Raw genomic sequence first — 22,343 nt, 5'->3', positions numbered from 1 at the left:
CTACGAAAATAATATAATTGTAACAAAATAAGTAATTTTATTTGATAAACTAGTAATTACTAACATCACTACATATCTGAACAACCTATACTTCTAGTACTAGAAATTGCAGAAATAAGCCGGACGCCGAGGCTTGATAATTAAAAAAAAAATTTAAGTAAATAGAAGGAAGCGCATAATTATAACATTAAATATAACATAAAATCCAATTTAATTATTAAAAAGTTACGACGCGTTTCTCGCTTTCTTCCGTTTGTTCAGATTTCACGTCCTCAACGGCAACAAAATTTCCCATTATATACATACATACACACATACATACATATATATATATATATAATGTATATATAAATATATAAGTATATATATTTAAAAAATCACATTAAACGATATATCTTGGCAATGATTTTATTGAAAGAGGTATTCCACTTAACAAATATAGCTACAAGATTTTCGTTTTTCTTAAAAAAATATGGTAATACGAAATGTAAACTACTAGAAACAATAATTTAATGCTCCGCATTCTCTATCAACACCGAAAATTGTTTTTTTACTTTTTGAAGGTGCCAAAATGGTAATTTGTGTACAATATGGCGAGTGGCTACAATGTCAAACGTTCCATTGTGATATTTACCTATACTGAATAATTACCATTTTGAAAATGTGGAATGCTGTCGTAGAGGATACAATCGGTAGAACAATGCACCTTACCTGCGGAATTAGGCCAGGGATCGCAATTGTAAAAATCCGAGCATACTAAAAATCTATCTTTGTTGATGTCTAAACATATAAATGTCACGTGGTGTTTTGAACTTGATTAAAACACATTTTTAATATTCACAACTGTCAATGTTTGTCACTCTGTCTTTGGGTTCGGAGTGACGTTATGTACATTATGGCGATACTTGCTTTAATGATTTTAACTAAACTAATTGGCTTTATTCGTTTATGTTTCACATATAGTGAAAAATATGCTCATGTTAGTAGGGATTCGTTCGGATTTTCATTTCCAACGCCCCCACAACCGCCAATAAAAAATCTATAAAAATATCAAACCTGAGATGGCACTTATGGCACTATCCTGACTAAAACGTAGAAGGCGGAGCATTTAGACTCACACTCTACCTATGTACGGAGAACAATGTGGTATACGGGAATCTGTATTGACATTTAGTACACTAGTTTCAACGTATCAGTCACTGGACACTCTAGCCCCTCTTTGAATAGAACAATAACATACGAATCCAATCACATAAAATATTTCCAATAGTAAAAACAAATATAATTTAAAATTGATTATCGTTCATATTAGGGAAAGGATGCGCATCGACGTAAAAATTATCTTCGATAACATTCAAATTTGGAGGAATCACGGGTGGAACCGGAGCCGCGATTTGGTCCGCAATATACCGTTGGAAATATGGCATAGCAAAGGTGCGACCTCCGTGACGAGGATGATGGGCATGATGATTGTCGGCCCGTCGTATGTGATCTCTTAGGTGGACCTGGATGCCACGGTCCGCTGCATTCACATTACCGAATCCCTGGAATATTGTTAAGTATACTGTGTGCGTCCTAAATTCCATGACACAATTGGAATGCAGTTAGACAAACCGAAGCCGAGAGACATTTTTTGAAATAACAAGAAAATCCAGCTTCATACCGCCAAAGTCTGATAGCTATTCCGAAAAAGAAAGTCAGTTTTATTTTTAATCGATATTTGAAATGAGGGTGAAAATCTCTAAAGCTGATCTAATTAAACCGTCACTTTAAATTTTGATAATAACCCAAAAAATGGTGGATATCGTATTTGAGACACACTGTATATTTTAGTAACAATCTACTAGTAAACACGTTCATCCAAAAAGGGCGCAAAGTCTTTTTTAATATGACTTTTTGTACCCTATTAAACTGATCTGCATATCTTTACGTGATAATTTTGTCGCACTGGGTGCCCATTTCTTGGATGTTTGAATTCATCATACACATAGGTATGTTATTCCAACGATTTTTCAGCAAGACCCAACTAGAGCGCGAGCCTGTGTCGTTTAAATCAGGTGTTTTATTAGCACTGAGGAAATTTTTTAAATATGGGTTATTGGTAGTTTGATGGTTTTAATCGAGACTTTTAAATTAAATTTTTGAAAGAACATAAATCTTACACTAATTGAACCTTACCCCTGCAACAGTAAAACGCTGATGCATCTGCCTGTGGCGCGCTTCTGCGTCCTTAATTTTGTTCCCAAAGTGTTTATCCAAGTCGGCGGTAGGATCATTCTTCAGTTGTGCAGGATCAACCTGCTTTTTGGCTTCTTCCGCCGCTTTAAGCACGTTCTTCTCATTGACAAATGCATTTTCCGTGTATAGCGGACATAGATCGTGTCGATCTCCTCCTTGACCGTTGAAATGTTTGTAGTCTATAACCGGCTTTCGACATACGTAGCACATCATTGCGCCACAAGAGCACGTCATCTTGTTGCAACCCTCCTCTTTGATGAACTTGGCACCACACTTCCAGCACTCCCTGATCAAAGCTTCAGTCATTTTGTTTTCTATGTAGGTGCGGGCTTTGACTGCCTCGTCCTTCTCCACTTCATCGCAACGCAAGGGTACATGGGACGGTTCTTTGCACAGCCTGCAGGATTCTTTCATGCAATCCGGGTTAAGGCATCGGAAAAGTTTGTCCTCCGGTGGCGGAATATTGGCGAACTCGCAGAAGGGACACGTTTCCAAATCGTCTACTCCCGCTGCTTTTACTTCGGCCAACGCTTTCTTTTGAGCAAGTTTTGAGAAAAGTTTAGGGGAAAGCACGTTTTGAAGGACTTGAAGGCTAAATTCGGTTTCGCACTCGGCGGAAAGGCAGGGATAGTTGGTTTTACCCTCGCTGAAGGCCACTTCGGTACTTCGTTTGATACAGTCTCTAGAAAGACAAGAAAAATACGGAAAATATTAACTTTTTAATGGTGGAGTCAAATATTAAATAAAATTTCGAATAAGTAACTGGCGAAACAATAAAGAAGTCGGAACGCCCGCAAATTTATACACTTCCGAGGAGCACGTCGATGGGTCCAAATAATTTTTTTTAAACGTAGGCGTGTAATATGTTAGTGTCGGTAGGAAACCTCCTCAAAGAAATGAATTCGATTAAGTTAATAATGAAAACAAAACTCCTTCAAAGTCCATAAAATATTGGTAAAAGTTTGAGGAATATGAACACTTCATACTATGTACGTATTATATTTCTGAAATCCGTAAAAATAAATATCCATCTAAAAAGGCATTCTATATAGACGCCTTTAGACCCAGTTAACAATGATATTCAAAAATATTATACTTTCGGCCCATTCAACACCAAATGAACCATTATCGAAAGTTTTATCATAATTCTACAAGTATGTTCATTTTTCCTTTGACTTTCCCGAGACAAAAATCTTACCTACAAAACCTGCAGCCGCCTTGGCAAGTCAAAATGTCGGTCGGCATCACCTCTTCATCAAAACAACATCCGCATGACAACAACAGCCCCAATTCTTTTGCGCACCTGCGCTCCTCGATAGCTTTTTGTTTCTTCACCTGTAAGAACTTCAAAATTTCATTTTTGTGCTCGAAGTAGGCCAACTCTTGAAGCAACGGAATATTCTGCGTCTCCCACTTTGGAGGAGAACTGTTGCGTATTTTCTTGACGTGTCCCCCGGACACTATCTTATCCAATTGGTTCACTAGCAACATCAAATTTTTGTTGTACATTTGGTCCACTATCGCATTGACATCTTTGACATATAACTGATTGTATAAGGTGCGCATGAAACACTTCACGTAGTACTTGTCCGATTCATCGACGGCCGGGCTTTTCCGATTGGGGTCCTCGAATACTGAAACCGGATCTGGAAAGATCTCCACGAAACGTTCAATATTAAACTCAGACGTATATTGTCTTTGCTGCGCGGATAGTTGTTTTTTGCGCAGGTACTCTTTCAGGGTAGGGTATTTGTGGGTTTCCATGGCGTGTTCGACGAATTGCCGTAAAGCCTCCTTGTCACCTCCGAATTCTTCAAACTTCTTCTCCAGATAAGAAGGATCTGCGTCTGGTAATACTGCTTTCATTATAGCTAATTGCTCACGTGAATCGACCTCTATGTCTGGAGAAGGAACCCTTGTGGGTCTTCTGGGGTATTCAAATCCCAGAATGACGTCAACAACTTCGGCAAAGGCAGCAGGACACCAAACCTTCCCCATGCACTGGGCGCGGATATAGTCGGGGCAAGCTTCAGGGAAGACTTCCATAACTTTCCGTAGCAAATTCTCATCCACCGTTAAATTTGGAAGAGCAGGTATTGGTAACTCTAGTAAATGGTTCTCTAACATTACATTCTCTGGTTCGTGTCGTACTAGATGTTGCTGAAAAATAAACGAAATAACGTGTACGCACCCAACTTATTTGAACAAATTCTTTATGCTACTTACTTCAGACTCATGTATAGGTTGACTCAAATCGATTACAGTTGTGCCGTCATTACTAACAGAACTATTGTCTAAAGAATCATTTACAATAACGGCCTTGTTAAGAGGCGGTGGTGTGAAGATGGGTGCATGGACAAAATGATGCTGGTGGACTCTCGAAGGCCCTGCTATTTGGTCGTTAGGAAATTTGTCATTGTCACGGCTTTCTTGCAACATATTCGCGAAAAAAGCTTGGCGACGACTATTATGGATGGTTTTACTCTTCTTGGCAAGTGAACTTGGACGACGTGAAGCTATCACAGTTTCGCTTTTAGGTTGAGTAGATGAAGAAGGTTTGTTTCTCGATGAAGAGGTAGTAATCTGTTATGGTAAGAAAGTAGCGCGAAAAATTAATAATACACTATGATTTATAATTTATAGAGAAAAATTTGAGGGTAAATAATGATGCTCGAACAGATGTCATAGCAAACACAACATTCAATAATGAAGAATTTATCTAAATACGTTTTCGTTTTAATGTTTGTTTATATGAATACTAAAATCGATCAGTTTTTGCATTATTGGGTTTTTTTTTTGAATATTTTTGTAGTGTAAACATTGTAACAAAAAAACGGCAGTATGTGAAGGTTGATGAAAGGCTTACGAAAATTGGTTTAACCTTTAGCGAAATTGCTAATAGGATAACTAGAAGGTTCTATACGGCTATGAGTTGTTACATATATTCTAGAAGGTGCGAAGCTGCAGGACATCAATGAAGAATCAACATATGTTAGGACCGCCGCCTGACATTTTGGCTTTAGGAACCGATTCACTTCGACGATAGCGCCCGCAAACCATTGATTTAGAAAACAAGGAAAATCTATTGAAATACGAACATTTTTACCGCCGGATTTGACCTTTTGGATTGATTTTTCTGCCCTTTTGGACTGAGCATCGACTAAATCAACTGAAATGCTACAAAGGACGATTGCAATGGAAATTGGCTGCCATTCGTCAACGAATCCCGAATTTTGCAAAAAGCGACATTTTTCGAAAAGTTTTTATTTTCGACATTCATTCTATTAACAGAAAACGTCGAGAAAAATCCTAACTTTGTGTTTTTAGATTTTTTTATAAGAAACCGCATTGTAAGAAGTCATCTAAAAATTTACTTCCTATTCAAATGTCACGGAATTTCACATTTGAGAAATTTTTCAAAATTTTGGTTGAATTTCGATGACACGGCAGGAAAAGATTCGGATAAAAAACTACATGCATCATATTTTTCCAATACCATAACATTTTCCAGATCTTCACAATGAATTATGCTTCTCCAGGTTATAAGGTGTTAGTTGCCAGGGCAACATACAACTGTATTGGTGGGTGCACTGAGTAGAAATTTGCCAGAGATAATGGTGATCATGAAAGTACCATATGCCTACTTAAGACAACTACAAAAAAATTGAATCAATGGACGAATACAACATTTGAACGAATTAACATATCAATTATTTGCATGCATTCCGTGCATACGAAATGAAGATATAAAGGAAACCATGCAAAATCTAAAGTGGGAAGAAGCAAATATCAAGGGAATTTTTACCGCTCTGAAACTAAACTGGTACCTAGAGATGATTGAATTTGATTCCGTAAATCTATTTATTTTATCTGTGAACGTTTTAAAACAATTTACCTATACTAGAAAAGAGTCCTATAGGTTTATAATAGAAAGTCAACGCAGGGTCGTTATTATCTTTTGAAATGATGCAAATTATAGCTATTTTTAATTCTAAAGGGACGGTAATTGTTTTATGTAACCATTGAAATGGCTGCAATACAGATTTGCTTAGTAATTTCTATTTTTGTAATTTTATTAATTATTTCAATATTCTTGAGATGAAGTTGAATCACTTTTAATACAGTTGATTCTATCTACTTAGTTCTAAATCCAGGAGAATGATTGGAATTGAATTTCCGGGATTGCCTGGGTGCTGGAGGGGGACTTTGAAAGTTTATGAAATGAAAGGATTTCGAAAGACTGTTTGCAGAGGTTTAGATATATTTTGTCTTGCCTTGATATTTTCACAAATATGTATATCCTTTTTTTTGTCAAAAGAACTTTCGACATGTAGCCTCGTTTTTCTTGGCTTGCAGTGTTACACTCTAAACCACACCAAGGGTTTACTATCTTACAGATAGTATAGGTTTTTAATATTGTCATTTCGGCTACTTTAATACATTGTTCCTAATTAACATTTCCACTATTATCTATATTTTTTAATAAGATCAGTACACAGATCTTGATGAGATGATGAGAGGTTGATTAAGAAGACCTGGTCAATTAGAAAATACAATACCCAGAAAATTGTCACTCATGTGTATTTGATGTGTTGGGAAGTTTGGAATTTCTAGCGTTTACGCAGAAATGTAAATATCAAGCAAATAATAATATTTGCATCATATTATACCTATATGATTACGTAAAACTTCCATAAAAAGGATCAGCTAAAGGCGGAAGAGATGAATGCAACACAGGGACACTCTTAATCTCTATCGGGTTCGTAAAGTAGTGATTTCTTGATTTAAACATAAGAAATTATTATGTGATATGATAAAATTATAAAAAATAATTCCATTGCGATTTCTTAATTGAGAACCCTATGAGAAACACTGTTCGTCAAAATCTCCATGAAGAAAAAAATTATTTTGAGTAACTGAAAGTAAAGTTATCTGCAATATTTGTACATTTACAATGGTTAGAGTGATTATATATGGTAATGATCGTCACTTTTCTAACTCTATTAATAGTTTCAAACCCCAAAAACTCAACAAAAATACATAAAAAGCCACTTACTGTGTAATGGTTGCCATTCTTGTCCTTTCTAATTACAACACTCAAATTAGAATGCCCCTCCCCTGCAGATTCTTCAGACTGAATATCAATAACTGAACTTTCCTCTGTTGAATCGGCAACTTTTATTTGCTTACTAGAGCCAGCCTCTTTGGGCTCATCTAGATGCAAACTAGGCCTCTTCCTGTAATACTATAGTCAAACCTAAACCTCCTTGCAAGGAGCATTTACGTTTATTCGAGTAATTTTATTGGCAAGTAAATACATTTTTTTCGAAATAAATTAACGCAATGAATTACGCTGAAATTAATTGTAAAAAATTAAAGTTTCACTGGAATAAAGAAATTAAAGGAACCAAAGCCCGAGTTAGGATAATTCACCATATATATTTCCAGCAAAGAAAGATATATCTATGCCAGTACAGATAAATTTAGAACTACAGACCGTGCATCGCTTGAACCTGAACTATGAATTTTTTTTCAAATAAAGTCAACTCGAATAAAGTAACCGCACCTCTATATCGTCAAACTTGCCTGGAATTTTTTGCTAACTTAAGGCACAAATAACGACATACTACTTCTTTCCTGTTGGGAAGGGAGGCAAAGATGTGCAACCAATCAGTTATTTCCTTCTGTTCAACATCGGTTGTGGCAAATATGTGGAAAAGGCATAATTTGTCGCTTTCCAGTTCTAGGTCCGGATTTGGAACGTTCGATTGCATTTTGCAAAGTTGGACTAAAGCCTCATAGCAATTATCCGTGTTGCGTAAGACACCTATGATGTCACTTTCCATGAGGTGAGGGAAAACTTGATTGAGGCGATAAGAGTCCTCTATTAGGTCCATTGTGACAAGTCTGTTACTGGAAAGTATATTGATCGGAACTGTTTGTTTCAATAATTTAAGTTAATAATGCTTGTTAATTTTCTAGCCATCTTTAAATAAATTATTAGGTATAACATTACTTTAGTTTCATGTAGATTAAAAAATATTATTTGTTCGTAAAACGTATGTATCAGCGACTGAAAGGATTACGCCCGTAACTGAATAAGGTCCATATAACCGAATTTATAATGGGTAGTAAGCTTCTACCTTCAGCTTTACACGTAAATAATTACTTTCTATTTTTAATGCTGAAAATGATACTTTTAAAATCCATTGGAAATTTCGGAATGATTTATTTTCGCGACCAGTTACGAGTTATTACTTTTCACAAGTGGAAATGAAAAGTTGCGTATCCACTTATAAAAAAATTTGCTTTTCGTAACAATCGTGAAAAGTGCAACAACGTATTTTCATATAATGTGATCATGTTACACGCCTGTCGACGGCCAAACTAGGAAAGACCTTGTGCAAAACATAACGAGAAATAAGTCAAAGTAAAACAATATATTTTTATTTTGTATGATCTGTATGATCATATACACGTACATAGCAGTGGAAATTAGAATTTTTTTTATGAAACACTATTACTTGTATAATCTATGAGGCTTGAAGTGTGTGGTTTATGTTTGCTGTGTAGAATACTACTACTTTTTCCTCAGTTTTGAGACCACTTCTCACCTGAAGAGATGCTCAACTTTAAGTCGTCATTTCAAGCATCATCTGTCCATCCTAGGTCCTTCTATACAAAAAGTATAGAAGCGAAATAACAGAATTACAAAAATTATTACTCGTTGAAACGACGGAAATTCTTTGAAAGGAACATTTTATTTTCCTGTAAAAGCATTAAGGATTTTAAATTATACTTATTTTTGGATTTTTGCCTCCAAAAAGATCTCCAAATTCAAGTAGACTCCCTCTTCGCAATAAAATGATATTTTGTGGGGATACCTACTTATACATTTTCATGAAACTATGTCCAGCAGCATTTATCACTCACCAAACCCACCCGTGATTTAATCAAAATAGTGATCTCATATGAGTGAACTTACGTATAGATATAATAATACACAATATTTCGTTTTTTCTAATATATTTTAACCGATTTTAACCGCTTGGACATTTTTGCAATGCGTTCTCAAATTAATGTCTTCAACTGTTGATAAATTCAAGGAAAAGATCTTGAAACTGCGGAAAGGCACAAAATATATTACAACAATAAGGATTCTATCGCATTTATTAAACATTTCTACTATCTGCAATAAAAATATGCAAGGTGTGTTTTATACGGAAAAGAATACAGAAATTAAGAAGTAAACAATAACTTTCAAAACTTCAAGATAATGTTATACCTAATAAGAAAATAATTAAAATTCGATAAACTTGTAACAAACAAAAACACAATCGCAGGTACTTCAAGGAAAAACATGAGTATGGACCGAATTCTGTTTGTTTTAAGATGACACCCTTTATATTACTTCACATTTTTCATTAGTTTACACTCAAAAATCTCTATTTTAGTTAAGATAAAATTAACGTGATGACCTTCACCAAAGTTGTCAATTAAAATGCCGCATGATACTGTATTTAATTATTTCAAAGCTGTTATCTGTCTACACATTTTTACAATCCTTAGATGACCAGGCCCCTTCTAAGAAGCAATAATGGGTAAATAAAATTTGATGACTAATCTCATGGGCTAGAACGATTGCCATACTATTTGTTTCAACAATAAAGTCTCCTTTGAATAATAGAAACAATTGGGGGATCTACACACCATGTTGCTCTCATATTAATTTAAGCCTCGATACCCTAATATGACTGGATGAAAAGAATTTTACAATAGGTAGGGATACCAAGGATGTGTGACTTATGTCGGAAAAACCCAATTTATCAAGCCGAGTACCGATATTGCTGGATAGTTATTTATGGAGCTAAGTATTTGGCAATTAAAATTTTGATATTAAATTATTAGAAACTGCACTCTGGGTTAATAATAATATCAGGAAGGAAAAATTGGTCATGCAACATGCTCTGTTCACTGAGGTTCAACATTACCCCCAATTGTAATTGGACTACTTTCCCAACTACTACTTTAATCAAAGTAATGTTGCACTGATAAGTAATAATTTAACAAGCTATGCAGGAATCTCACCATTCCATCTCTAAAAATAAGGCATTCATGCAGAATTTAGAATATCTCTCGCAATACATATTCAGGAAATAACAAGAGAATTTCAAATCCATATAATTTTGCTTCCCAAAAGAGCGTGTATAAATCAATTGTATAAATATCCAATATATCTATAAGAATATCACTGGTGGAAATAAAAATATTTTCATTATTTTAGCTGGAAGCTGGAATAATGAAAATAGCATTTTGTGGTGCGCACGTATCCAAGCAGTAGAAAGTAAGTGTCAGAATGTGTAATGAACAATGCCCTTCATTACTACATTCTGAATCCCATTAAGAGTATAGAAAATAGCATTTTCCCGTGCTCTTATACATAGGGAGTCATTTCAGTACAATTAACTAACTGGGAAATGTTCGTTTTCAGTGTCATATCATTCAAAAATAGGGATATCCTTGATGTTCAGCAAAATATACAATATACAGTATGTTAATTAAGTATATAGACAAATTTTAAGATAAACAGTTTATACTAACTTGGGCAGTAAAATAGCTTTGTGATGAAAAAATTGCAAAGTTTGAAATAATTGACAAATATGAAGTAGTTTGAGCTACAAAAAGTTATGGTTATTTAAATTCGGATATGTCACATGTGGCATACTCTAGCAGTAAACCAAGAACTAAGGAAATATTTAAGATTCTCATCATTAACTTTCCTGATACACAAAATTTCCACAAAATGATATACCAAAACATTACAAATTTTTTTTTAAATTTAAATTTCATTTTTATCTTAAAATTCTTCAAAAGTTCACCTCTTGAAATTTATTCACATATTTAATTAAAACACTGAAGTAGACCTTGAAACAAAAAGTGGTTCTTTAATATTCAACAGTTTGAAATTTTTGTGCTAATCAATTATTTTTATCAAATATTTCTAATGAAAAATAGTTACGGAAGATAAAATAAAGCTAAGCAGAATACTAATTAAATGTTACATAAGTAAATGTTCAAGTAAAATTTACTCTAAATTAAATTTTGACAATTAAAGGTTACTTAAAAATGTTACTAAAAATATGAAACTGTCAAATATTAAGCAACTAGCTTTTGTTTCAAAACCTACATTAATGTTTTACTTGAAATAACATGAAATATATGCAAAACATCAAATTGAGCTTTCCTCAAAAATAGTGACAGTTGGAGATATTATTCAAGAGTACCTTTTTTGAGCAAAAAACTCTAGATTTACATATCTTTGGCAAATAAATATAAAATTCATATCCACTAAAAAATATGGCTCTTGTAACACAAATCTTCTTGATTACAAATCTATGACTCACAGTTAACTACTTTGATCAAATACTTTGATGGAGCACATCAAAATTGTAATAATTCCAAAATTTTATACATTTATATTAAGTAGTTTAGTAGTTATTAAGCAAAAATAATCTCATTAGGATCTCCTTCAAGGGGCTGTGCTTCCCTTAGGAAGCACTTCAGGATATATGTTTATCTACCAATTTAGTATTATTTTTGCACATAGATTATGCTGTTTAATGATTGGCATTTAATTATAAGGCACCCTATATAGTAATAAATTTATGTTGTCTCTATTTTTCAAATCCCATAAGTATAAAGATGCAGAAAAATCTCTAAGCTAAGTTTGTTGGTAAGAATAATATTTATCAATGCTTGCAAAGCACTTTGAAAATGACCACATTAAAAACTCATGTTTCAGCAGCAATACCAACAAATACCAGCTCCAATCATAATTTATCAACCAAAGTATACCGAATTAATGGTGCACCTGTAGAAGTAGGAAACATGTATGTAAGAGTTTACTAATCAAGCACATGTTAAAATGTCAAATGTGTATATAGAATCTACTATTGCTAACTACTGACTACTGACCAAATGACCTCTTATTATGTTTAAAATTAGTCATTTGAAATTAGCATGTTTTAAAAAAAAAACAAATATTTACACAATACTTTGTCTATATTGCTTTTCCTTTTGAAGATAATGGGACAAGACTGGGAATGTACAAAATGATGATAAAACCAGAAAGTCAAAGAACAATAGTTTTTATGAATTTATGCGCCTCTTTATTGACCTTAAACTTACCCAAGATGCCAAGGGAATAACTTCTACCTGAACAAATACAGGGACTAACAAATTTTTGTGTTAAGATTTCGATGAGGATGTGTGCAGGTGCACTGGGCATTGGTCAATGGGTTACACTTTTTATTTAACATAAAAAAATATGTGTTGAAAACCGAAATGATAAAAAAAACACTTCAAAAGTTCATAGTGAAAAAGGTTGAAAAATCCCGAACCATGGAAAACTAATTTTAATTTAATTTCAACTTTAATATTGACACTGATAAAAGTGACACGAGACAAAGCACAAGACAGATTTTGAGATGTGAATAGTTCGGAGCCAAGTAAAGAATGTAAACAGGTATAGCTATGGTAAAAAAAATTGTAATATTAGACATGTTTGGACGATTTCGTTTATTAATCTGTTATTAGTCTGGTGTACAGTCTATTAGGAATTTTTTTAATGATCACTCGTAATGTATACATATGAGGCAGATTGTTTATTTTTTCTTCTATGTCATTTAGTAATAACACTTAACGCACGAACATGAAGATTATTCCGTTAAAATAGTAAAGCTTAAACCAGAGAAGCTAAATTGGATTCAACGATGAAACATCAATTTCTTATCTCAAATCAACCTTTTGACTGATATTTCTCTGCGATTGAGAAAAGTAATTTTCCAACCGTTTTTTTTATTTTACATATATTTCAAACACTTTAATGTATCCAAGTGATGTATATTAGTTGGATAGCCGAGTTCATCATGCTACTCTGTATACTATAAGTAAATTATTTAAAGTTATCTAGTCATGACATCTATTGAGCATAAACAACAGTTAACAATACACAGTGAGTACCATGTTGCATAGTTCAAAAATGACAGCCGTCATTCTTCTTTTCACTTCATTTTTCAATTTATTTTTAATTTCGTTACTCATGCTCGCCTCCTTTAGGATATACGCATACGTAACTTTTATTGAAACGTTTGATATTTAAACTTCGGGAATCAAAATACTTGAACTTTGTTTCTAATTTCAAATAGTTGTTAAAGCTTTGGTCACCAAAGAAGATTCAAGAGACATAACAAATATTCGTTTATTATGAGTATTCAGTGGACCTTAATTGCCGGATTTCTCTATATAGAGATTGGCGTAGTACTGCTTCTAGTACTGCCAGTTGCCAGTCCCAGGAGATGGAATGCTATTTTCAAATCCAGGTAAGTTTTTGCCAAAACAGATAGTCTTAAGCACAAGAACATGATAAGATTTATAAGCTTGACATGAAATATGAACATTGGTGTTATTTTTTGAGTATAATTCAACAGCCCAATTTAGGTTCTTGAAGTTGGATTTGGTAGTATGTTTCAGGGACGTTCAGTTATTCATCTGTGAGGCCTCAAAGTCCTTGAGATTAGTTGAAGAAACATATATTTGCTTTTGTTTATTGAGTAATTTCATTACCTCTCTTCTGTAATCTCGAGAACTATAAGCCGTCTGAGATGAATAACTAAACTTAATCACAAAATTAATAGTTTCAACATTAGAATAGTGCTTATGAATCTAAAAATATGTTTTTTATTATTTGAATTCAAGAGTTACCTCTGCATTTTTCTTACTAAAAATGTAGAATAATTAACTGTGAAGTAAGACTTGCAAAAGAGTATCATTTTCCACTTTTGTTAGATGAATAACTATATTTTAAGCCATGACATCTAATTAATTGATGTCCACAGGTTTTTGCAAGCACTGCAGAAACAGGCAGGGATGTATTTCCTTATATTACTGGGCATATTGATATTGTTTCTGCTTGATGCTATCAGGGAAATGCGCAAATATTCCCATCAAGGTAAGCATGAATACAACTATGAAAATGTTAAATATTCTTAGTGTTGAAATTGTGAAGTTGCATCATCAATCATCATATTGTCTTTACATGATAGCATGTCCTAAATAATATTTACCTTTAGTTAGAAACTTGTTTTAGGTTGTATTTTTATTAGGAGTAGTTTACATTCTTTAGAAAACTTAAATTGGTATTACATTTTTAAAATGTAAACTTTTTTGGAACAAAAGTACTGGATTTCAACAGCATTTTTTTGTAAATTGTTGTAAATGGATAAATAACAAGTAAAATGTATATTAATGAAAACAGCTAACCTATAATGCAATCCTGCAAGTTGAATATGCCGGCTATATAACAATTTTTGACTCATTAATGTGTTGCTCTCATAACAAACTTATCTTGCAGAAATTGAAGAACATGGCCATTCCCACCTTGATAAAGAAATGCAGGGTAGCATGAGGCTATTCCGAGCCCAGCGAAACTTTTATATTTCAGGTTTTACTTTATTTTTAGCCTTGGTATGTCTTGAACTGCCTTAAAAAGCCAGAATGTCATTTATCTAATTTATACAGGTTATCAGACGCTTAGTTATTCTCATCTCTTCCCAAGCCGCTTTGCTCGCTCAATCGGCCGCCTCGATGGCTCAAGCGCAAAGCGCCACCAATGCTGCTAGGAGTCTTTTGGCCAAAAGCGGTGAAATTCAGCAGAACAACACCAACGAAGCTCATGATAAGGAGGTACATAATGAAATGTTACTTTGAAACTGTTTTCAGTTATTTGTCTGGTTTCAGATTGGTGAATTGAAGGAAACAATTGAGAGCCTTAAAGAAGAATTAGCTTTGGAAGGAAAAGATAAACAAGCACTAAAGACTCAGGCAGATAACTTGGCTAAGGAGTATGATCGACTTGCTGAAGAAAACATCAAACTGCAGAAAAAAATTACCATTGGAGCAGGTGATAATAAGAAGGATGAGTAGTTTCAGTTGAAAAATTTACAGTTAATTATTTAATAATCCAAATGATATTTAAATGAACTTTATTGTGCGATTTTTCATATAAAAGTCTGATGTGTTTAAAGATTATTAACGGTGATAGCGGGCCTAATAAAAGTTCATTGTTTGAAATAGGTTAATTGATTTAATTTTAGTGTGTGTTAAGGATTTGTTACTTTTTTTTCTAAAATATATTACTTACTTTCTGAAATGTTTTTCAATTCATATTAAACAATCTCATAAATATTTATTATTTTTAATAAACATTTTTATTGTTATTGCCACCAAAAACTAACTGAAAAACTCTTATCTAAAGCCGTAACATGATGCCACCACTTCTGTGGAATAAACAACATTTCTCCCGGCTGTAAAAGACATTTATACATTTTTGCTTTGTTGAAGTCTGGAAATTTATCGTCAGGCTTCAATGGATCCACTTGGGCAGTATTTGACAACATTTTTTCTCCATGAGGATAAAGATAGGGGGTATCTTCGGGGGAAAATAAGAGTAGGCGTTTGGTACCGTACACCTATAGAAATTGGAATAATAAACAAGTCCTACTTAAACTTATGTAAATTATAGACACCTGCGCTAAAATATTGTTTTTAGGATCTTGATGCAATGGCGAAACTGTGCCTTTAGGCCCTAACCACGCGTTAATATCTGGTTCAGAAGATTCTAAATAATTTAAACTACAGCAGCAATAGTCTGGGACTCGAATATCCTCTCTAAGTTCCGTAATCTGCAATTCAGACTGGTACGTTAAAAAGTACTATAAGAAAGATATTTGAAACACGACCTGATCAAAAAGATTGTGCTGGGCTAAATATCCAATTTTTCCACTTTTAGACAAATAATGTTGGCTAATAAAATCCTTTAACGTCATTAATTTCTGAGACCAACTTTCGTCTGTATAATGAGAACCAATTTCAATGGGAACAGTGCGACTTCCCGCCACATTTAACAGATAGTTGACATCTAGCCATTTAGTTGAAGCTGGCCAGTGAGCCATGCAGCCTGAATGGATATTATATTTAAATTCAGTCAATGCACAAAAATAGTTTAAATCTGGGTAAAATTACCTGTAAGTTTAACTGGAATTTGCGGTATGAAAAAATTTTTATTAAAAGTCTCTATTGAGGGAAGTTCTCGGGTTTCAACCTTCACTCCTCTTAGTTCATTAAATTCTTGATCTAACCCCATATCATCATCTTGAAGCTTCCTTTTTAAAGTTTCTGCAGGACCTTGTTAAATAATAGACAATAGAACAATGGGAAAGTAATAATATTAGAGGATATTAATAAATTGGACACCTTCTAATCGAGTTTCCAAACAGTTAAGCTGAACCTGTAGATATTTGGCACTCTCATTTAGTAGTTCAGGGTTTTCTTTAATTGGTGCTCCAAGCAGCAGCCCCATATCTACAGCATTAAGGCTGCTCTGTATTACATCAACAGTTAAATTATCACAGTCATAAAGCATGAATATCATTTTTAGGTATGAGGCAATTGTATAGTTCTGCCTAGTTATTAAAGGTACAGTGCTCCAATGGCCTGGAATACGATACAATCTCTCAAAAAAACTAGTATGAGTTGAGGTGCATTTTAAGAAGTTACACAAGGAGCACTTAAAAAATTACTATTGCTTACCAGTGTTTAGTTCATCATGTATATAGTCTAAAATGCAGTCGACGTCGAAAAAGCGATCCTTCCAAGACATATTTACATCTGCATTTGTGTCTGGATGTTGTAAATCGAAACAAGTTTTGAGGCATTTTTCGAATGTGAGCAAAAAATCACAGTTGAAGTTTTCTTTTTGAATAATGATCGGGTTTTTTGCAAGTTTTGTTACATGCTGGATGATAGATTCTTTATTTAGTAGGTTCATTTATTATTAATTTGTTAAAAGGTAAAACGGCTTAAAATCAAAACGAAACTTAGAAAAATTATCAAAACGTAAAATAATCTCACTCTCGACTATATTTAAAAAGGGTATTTCGAATAGTGCATAGTACTGTAGGCAGTGTTATCAGGAGTTAGAGGGATTACCAATTAGCGGTGTTGTTTTTGTTTATTAATTTCTCGGTTTTCCAGGATTTCTATTCTCTGTCTATTTTATCAGTTTTTCGTTTATGTATTGGAAACAAAAACTAGAGATAATGAATTGTAAATTTTCGAATTGTTATCAAGGATTTTTTTCCAAAATAAAGCGGCAACACCGCGGTCGCCTTTCAAATGCCAAGACCTACCACAACACAACACTCAACAATTAATCAGTTTCCCACTTGCAACTAATTGTCCCAGTTTCCTTTAATTTCTTAGCTCCCTGGTTTAATTCCCGGACCTCTTCCGCTGTTAAATTGCTCCAAAATTGACATTGCATAGTGTTTTGGGAATCACATAACTACATTCCTTGCTCTAACGTTACAATATTCATCGAATCTTCCAACTACGATGGCTCGCCTAAATAACGAAAGAAAATAGGCCTATCAACAAATTGTAATCTTTTTAAGGTTTCAATGTGTATTTGGGTAAAAAACCTGAGAAACTAATAGGTAAGCTTGACTTCGTAACATCAACGCAGGATTAAGGATTTATTACACACTAAACTGATAAGCTGTTTCCTTCCATATGGCTTTTTTCTTACTTTATGAGTCCTATAAAAGTATTGAATACATCTTAAATCGCATTTATCTGATTCCTTCTCTAATTGCCTAAACAGGGATACAAATACCCATTGCTGTCATTAATGAGAGTCCAAGAAATTTTCAAATACAGATGTAATAGCTCCTAATAACAAATCTCTCTTCATATGTAACTTTCAACTAGACAAGTTTTCAGAATTATAAAGAAATTTGATATATTCTAATAATGTGACAAAGCAGCTAAATATCTACAAATGCTCTATATGTACAAGAATCAATACCTTTGATATCTGTTGTTGTCTCTGTAAACATGGATAGGTACAATGTGTTCCAAATTTGTTATACATGTGTGGACTTCTAGGTAACCATAGACCTGTCCAACAGAAGCAAAGGACAATATTTCTCATTATGAAATGATTCCAGAAATTCTTTGATGTATGTACACATAGTGGATATTATAATTCAAACATTAATAACTTGTCTTTCCAGACTAGAAACGTCTCAAAAAAGTTGAGATTTTCTGAGTATTTAAGTCCTAGTCCCTATAAATATATTTTAATTGTAAGTCACATACTTCATCAAGGCCAACATTGAATGTTGCTTCTGGCTGGGTGGGTCTTTAGAGATGCAGAATTGTTTAAAAGGGGAAAGTCTTAGTTATGAGATCTATATCCATATCTCTAAAAATTGAGCAAATGTGGATTTCTGAATTTTGCTTTTATGTTGTAATTCTTGAATAAAACTCAAAGTGCCATTTAAAGTAAAATATTATGAAAGTTATTATATTCAATTATTTTAAATTTATTTTAATTAGTATGAATAATAGGTATTTAATGTATCTTAATATTTACTAATAATTTATCTGTGAATCCTTCAAGGTACTACTATCCAGATCAAGTAGAAACTTACTTGTGTGTTTTAGCTATATGTAAGATAGGTAACTACTTCCACAGGCACCAGTTTTTTTTGTTAGTCAGTTTATATGGTAAGTATACAGTATGTTACCAATTCATGGGAATGCATGAGGATCTTCTAAATCTTAAAAAATACAGCATCAGTTAAATTACAACAAATATGAACAATTTAATGCTTATTTACAATCTGTTTTAACCACGGATCCATAGGAGATCCTTGGTCTGATTATTGCAGTTAAAGCCAGTGTGGGATGTAGGGATTTAGGGCCCATCTATTTCTCACTACCTCACACAGTTGCTGTCTCAGTGCTATTGTCTTATTGCACGTTTTTCTACGTGGCTTTTCCAGGTTCGTTGATTCATAGTTACCTACTCAGTGTAGGGTTTCTAGATCCTGTGTTTGTCTTTCTTCTACTAAAAAGGGCAAGCTTGGTCTTGTCAGGATTGACATATGGTTCTCTCTGAGTGTACCATTGCTCTATTGCCCTAAAAGCAATTTGCATATCTAAAATGCCAATTAATATCTAAAAAAAAAAAACAAATTAAAGTAACATTTCAATGATACACAGTTTCTTCTTAGAATCTTTGTAACGTTTATTTAAGCGGTAGGTATTTATTACGTGTTGTTGTACAGAGTTACTTAAAACCCCTCAAAATAAGATACACCCACTTTTAGAATTACCATTGGTTAGAAATTATAGTATATCAGTATCATTCCAAACTTCCACTTCATCAAGTAATTTCAAGGGATTAATAATTTTCATTCGTATATACCAAATAATTTCCCGCAGTTTTATTTATTGTTACGATATTCAAAATATCTATATGATAAGATAGGTAATAAATCAGATTGCTTAATCTCATTTCGTTGTGCCAACAAGATGATCTCACAGAATAAATAATAAATTGCAATAAGTGGCGACTAGAAAGAATCTGTGGTAGATGTGTTATTAGCAATTAAGTAATAAGGCAATATCGGAGTTCTTTCATCCGCCTACAATTAGATGATCTTTTTTCAGATTTAAGAATTTAGGCAACTCCCAGGCAGAGCCACAATTGCTATCCGTTATGTACAAGTTCATTTTCCAATCAATTGTGTTGTTGGTCAAACCGAGCTTTCACAGGCAAATTTTTGCTTATGTTGATTTGGGCATATAAATGTCGTTGTAAGTGACAAGGCAAGTGAGTGGTGGTCTCAGTATTAGAGGGCATTTTGTTAAATTCTTTAACACATTTCAGGTTGAGTCCCAGGACACACTACGGAGCTAAAATCCCTAATTTAAAGTACGTATTGCCGATAATTAGTTTTTAACTGAGAAGACTGAACAGAGCCCGTCCACGACTATCGTGGCCAAAGTATATTTTTGTAATTCTCACATGCTTCTTGCCCATTATATTTTCTAACTTGCCTAAAGGAAGATGGTAGGTCCGTCGTCTCAAATAAGCAAGATCCTCGTAAGCCTACTTTTCATGACGCTAATATTCTACGGTTACATGGACTATAATCTATACGTTCGCATCAAAAACTTCCCATTAAGAAAGGTCCTTGACAAAGATAATACTACTAGAGTTGAGTACAAGGATGTCACTTGGGTTGAGTGTACTATTAACCCACTTTGCGAAGTGACTGTCAAAGCCCTCCTTCTTGACCACACAAATTACTATCTTCTAGCCCCGTTGGTGACTATAGCAGACAATTTTATACACATCTCCGAAATAGCCTTTGTAACTCCAAATTCCATAAGTTTTTTTCACGTCTTCGTGGCGATTGTCAGCGCCAAATGCGTATCTAGCGGCAATTTGGCATATAGGCGCATTGGAGTGACTTTGTTCGAGCTTCGGACATGGTTAGATGACTGGGACGGATATGTAGCACGGGTGCGTAAACACATCAAAGGAGAACGTTCGGAAATCGGTACTTCCGGCTATTATATCGATGGCATCTGTGACGCTTTGGGCTGTACAGCTTTGGTGATCGGAATCTTGATCTTCTTCCGGAACAATCCACCCCGCAGGGGCTATATGCAACTGCCCACAAACGTCGAAGATAATTTGTATTGCGGCAAAGTGGTGGCGATGAGAAAAGTGCTAAAGAAGCTGGGTTTTTTCGTAATTCAGCTGATCATTAGTTCGGCTGCCTGGAATAGGTATATAGCTCTCTATCAAGACTTACTAGAGCGGCCCACTACCAATGTGATTGAATTGCAGCGACAGAACGAGGTTTTGACCAACTCTTTCTTCTACAGCATTTGTTGGCTCTGGCGAGTGGTCAATGTTCACAATATGTTACACTGCCTGCTGCTAGCGATATTCTGCGATAAGTTGTGGGAGTTTTTGTGCTTCCTACAATATGTCGGCTACGCTATTCTCTTTTCTGTCATTTGCGCCACTGAGCTGCACTTTATTGAGGCCAAGAACTATGTTTTCAATAAGATTACTGACGCGAACGAGGTTACATAGAGGGTTGATGGGGGAGGGTTTTAAGATGAGTTGTTGAAAAGACTGATGGAAATGGAGGGTATGGAATATTTGTCTTTGCAGAATTCGAAGGTGATGAGTGCCTGTTTTAATATAATATTCCTATATTTTTTTAATGTTGCCTGTCATATATTTTTTTACCCTTGTGTAACAGTATTTAAGTTTATGTGTCTAAACTGCCCTCGCTCATTTTAATTCCAATACGGCTAGTGCTAGTTTCGCCGTTTCCCGATATATCCTATAACAGATTTCTTCCTAAAAATAGAATAATATAAATATTGTTGAGGAGGCCTTCATTGTTGTCTAGTTTTTGGCTGTTAAGAATGAGATTATTTAACCGTTAAATATTTACTGGCATGTAAATATGCCAATTTGAGGTCACTATTAAATATACTGTACTATAAAAGGAACGATTATTTTTGTTTAAAAATTATATTTTTTCAGAATTCTAGACGCTTTAACAATATTTAAAATAACGACAGTCACATATGTTTGGGGAAAAAGGCCAATCAAATAGAAATGTTTTTTTTTTTCTTATTAAACTAGGATTTTATTTTTAAAATGTCCAACATAAATTATTACTTCCCAGAAACGCTATATTTTCGATGTTCTTCCTATTTAAGCTCAGAAGTACTTAGTTCGATTGGTCAATATTTCCCATTCAATTGCAATTGATTTAAATAGGTAATAAGCTTATATCATTATCAAAGTAGATACCTAAAATACCCTATTTTATTAAATTGGCAAACAGTTGGTGAAGAAGATATACGGAAAAATGAAGTTGCACTATTATTAAATAGTACGCAAGTACCTTTATTCGATAAGATTTCTCTGTACATACGAGTAGTAAAATGACAGATGCTCTACTCGATTTTATATTTCTGACGGTGCTTTAATTATTTATATAAACATAAGTTATTTAAAGTGAATAAATTAATTAATTTTGTTCGTAATTTGTGGTGTGATTTTATTGTAAATATAAAGATAATTTTTATATATTTGTAATGAGCTTTTCTTAATTACTTTATTTATTAAATTGATGACAATGTGACCTTTCACACAACACTGA

General features: G+C 33.8%; 4 protein-coding genes and 1 long non-coding RNA gene across 11 annotated transcripts; 2 read left to right on the top strand and 3 right to left on the bottom strand.

The window, feature by feature from the left end:
- Positions 1-14: 14 nt before the first annotated feature.
- Positions 15-12,691, bottom strand: LOC136346147 (uncharacterized). Of its 2 annotated transcripts, none has more exons than XM_066295062.1 (7): positions 12,427-12,691; positions 7,821-8,151; positions 7,295-7,471; positions 4,465-4,821; positions 3,437-4,398; positions 2,179-2,920; positions 15-1,544 (listed from the first exon to the last, which is right to left on the bottom strand). In XM_066295062.1, exons 2-7 carry the CDS (start codon positions 8,133-8,135, stop codon positions 1,287-1,289), a joined length of 2,811 nt encoding a protein of 936 aa, XP_066151159.1. In that variant the 5' UTR covers positions 8,136-8,151; positions 12,427-12,691; the 3' UTR covers positions 15-1,286. The 2 variants fall into 2 exon arrangements, with proteins under 2 accessions (XP_066151159.1, XP_066151160.1); XM_066295063.1 differs by having other exon boundaries at positions 7,821-8,145.
- Positions 12,692-13,304: 613 nt separating this feature from the next.
- LOC136346160 (B-cell receptor-associated protein 31) lies at positions 13,305-15,448 on the top strand. The gene is made up of 5 exons (XM_066295095.1): positions 13,305-13,619; positions 14,136-14,248; positions 14,651-14,763; positions 14,818-14,982; positions 15,037-15,448. The coding sequence occupies exons 1-5, from the start codon at positions 13,504-13,506 to the stop codon at positions 15,220-15,222; spliced, it is 693 nt and encodes a 230-aa protein (XP_066151192.1). The 5' UTR covers positions 13,305-13,503; the 3' UTR covers positions 15,223-15,448.
- On the bottom strand, positions 15,265-17,473 carry LOC136346153 (lysine-specific demethylase 8-like). 2 transcript variants are annotated; one of them, XM_066295080.1, is made up of 6 exons: positions 16,888-17,473; positions 16,552-16,791; positions 16,321-16,482; positions 16,038-16,255; positions 15,825-15,980; positions 15,265-15,767 (listed from the first exon to the last, which is right to left on the bottom strand). In XM_066295080.1, exons 1-6 carry the CDS (start codon positions 17,123-17,125, stop codon positions 15,513-15,515), a joined length of 1,269 nt encoding a protein of 422 aa, XP_066151177.1. In that variant the 5' UTR covers positions 17,126-17,473; the 3' UTR covers positions 15,265-15,512. The 2 variants fall into 2 exon arrangements, with proteins under 2 accessions (XP_066151177.1, XP_066151178.1); XM_066295081.1 differs by having other exon boundaries at positions 16,552-16,659.
- Positions 17,474-17,502: 29 nt separating this feature from the next.
- Positions 17,503-22,272, top strand: Cpes (Ceramide phosphoethanolamine synthase). Of its 5 annotated transcripts, none has more exons than XM_066295090.1 (3): positions 17,503-17,792; positions 19,816-19,978; positions 20,036-22,272. In XM_066295090.1, exon 3 carries the CDS (start codon positions 20,216-20,218, stop codon positions 21,254-21,256), a length of 1,041 nt encoding a protein of 346 aa, XP_066151187.1. In that variant the 5' UTR covers positions 17,503-17,792; positions 19,816-19,978; positions 20,036-20,215; the 3' UTR covers positions 21,257-22,272. The 5 variants fall into 5 exon arrangements, with proteins under 5 accessions (XP_066151187.1, XP_066151186.1, XP_066151185.1 ...); XM_066295089.1 differs by lacking the exon at positions 17,503-17,792 and adding an exon at positions 18,560-18,867; XM_066295088.1 differs by lacking the exon at positions 17,503-17,792 and adding an exon at positions 18,560-19,145.
- On the bottom strand, positions 18,000-18,914 carry LOC136346163 (uncharacterized). Its single transcript, XR_010733262.1, has 2 exons — positions 18,792-18,914; positions 18,000-18,562 (listed from the first exon to the last, which is right to left on the bottom strand). It is a non-coding gene; the product is annotated as an uncharacterized lncRNA (long non-coding RNA).
- Positions 22,273-22,343: the final 71 nt, after the last annotated feature.

The sequence above is a fragment of the Euwallacea fornicatus genome, chromosome 22 (genome assembly GCF_040115645.1).
Source record: "Euwallacea fornicatus isolate EFF26 chromosome 22, ASM4011564v1, whole genome shotgun sequence".
Taxonomy (NCBI): Eukaryota; Metazoa; Arthropoda; class Insecta; order Coleoptera; family Curculionidae; genus Euwallacea; species Euwallacea fornicatus.
This window is presented reverse-complemented; position numbering and strand designations above follow the sequence as displayed.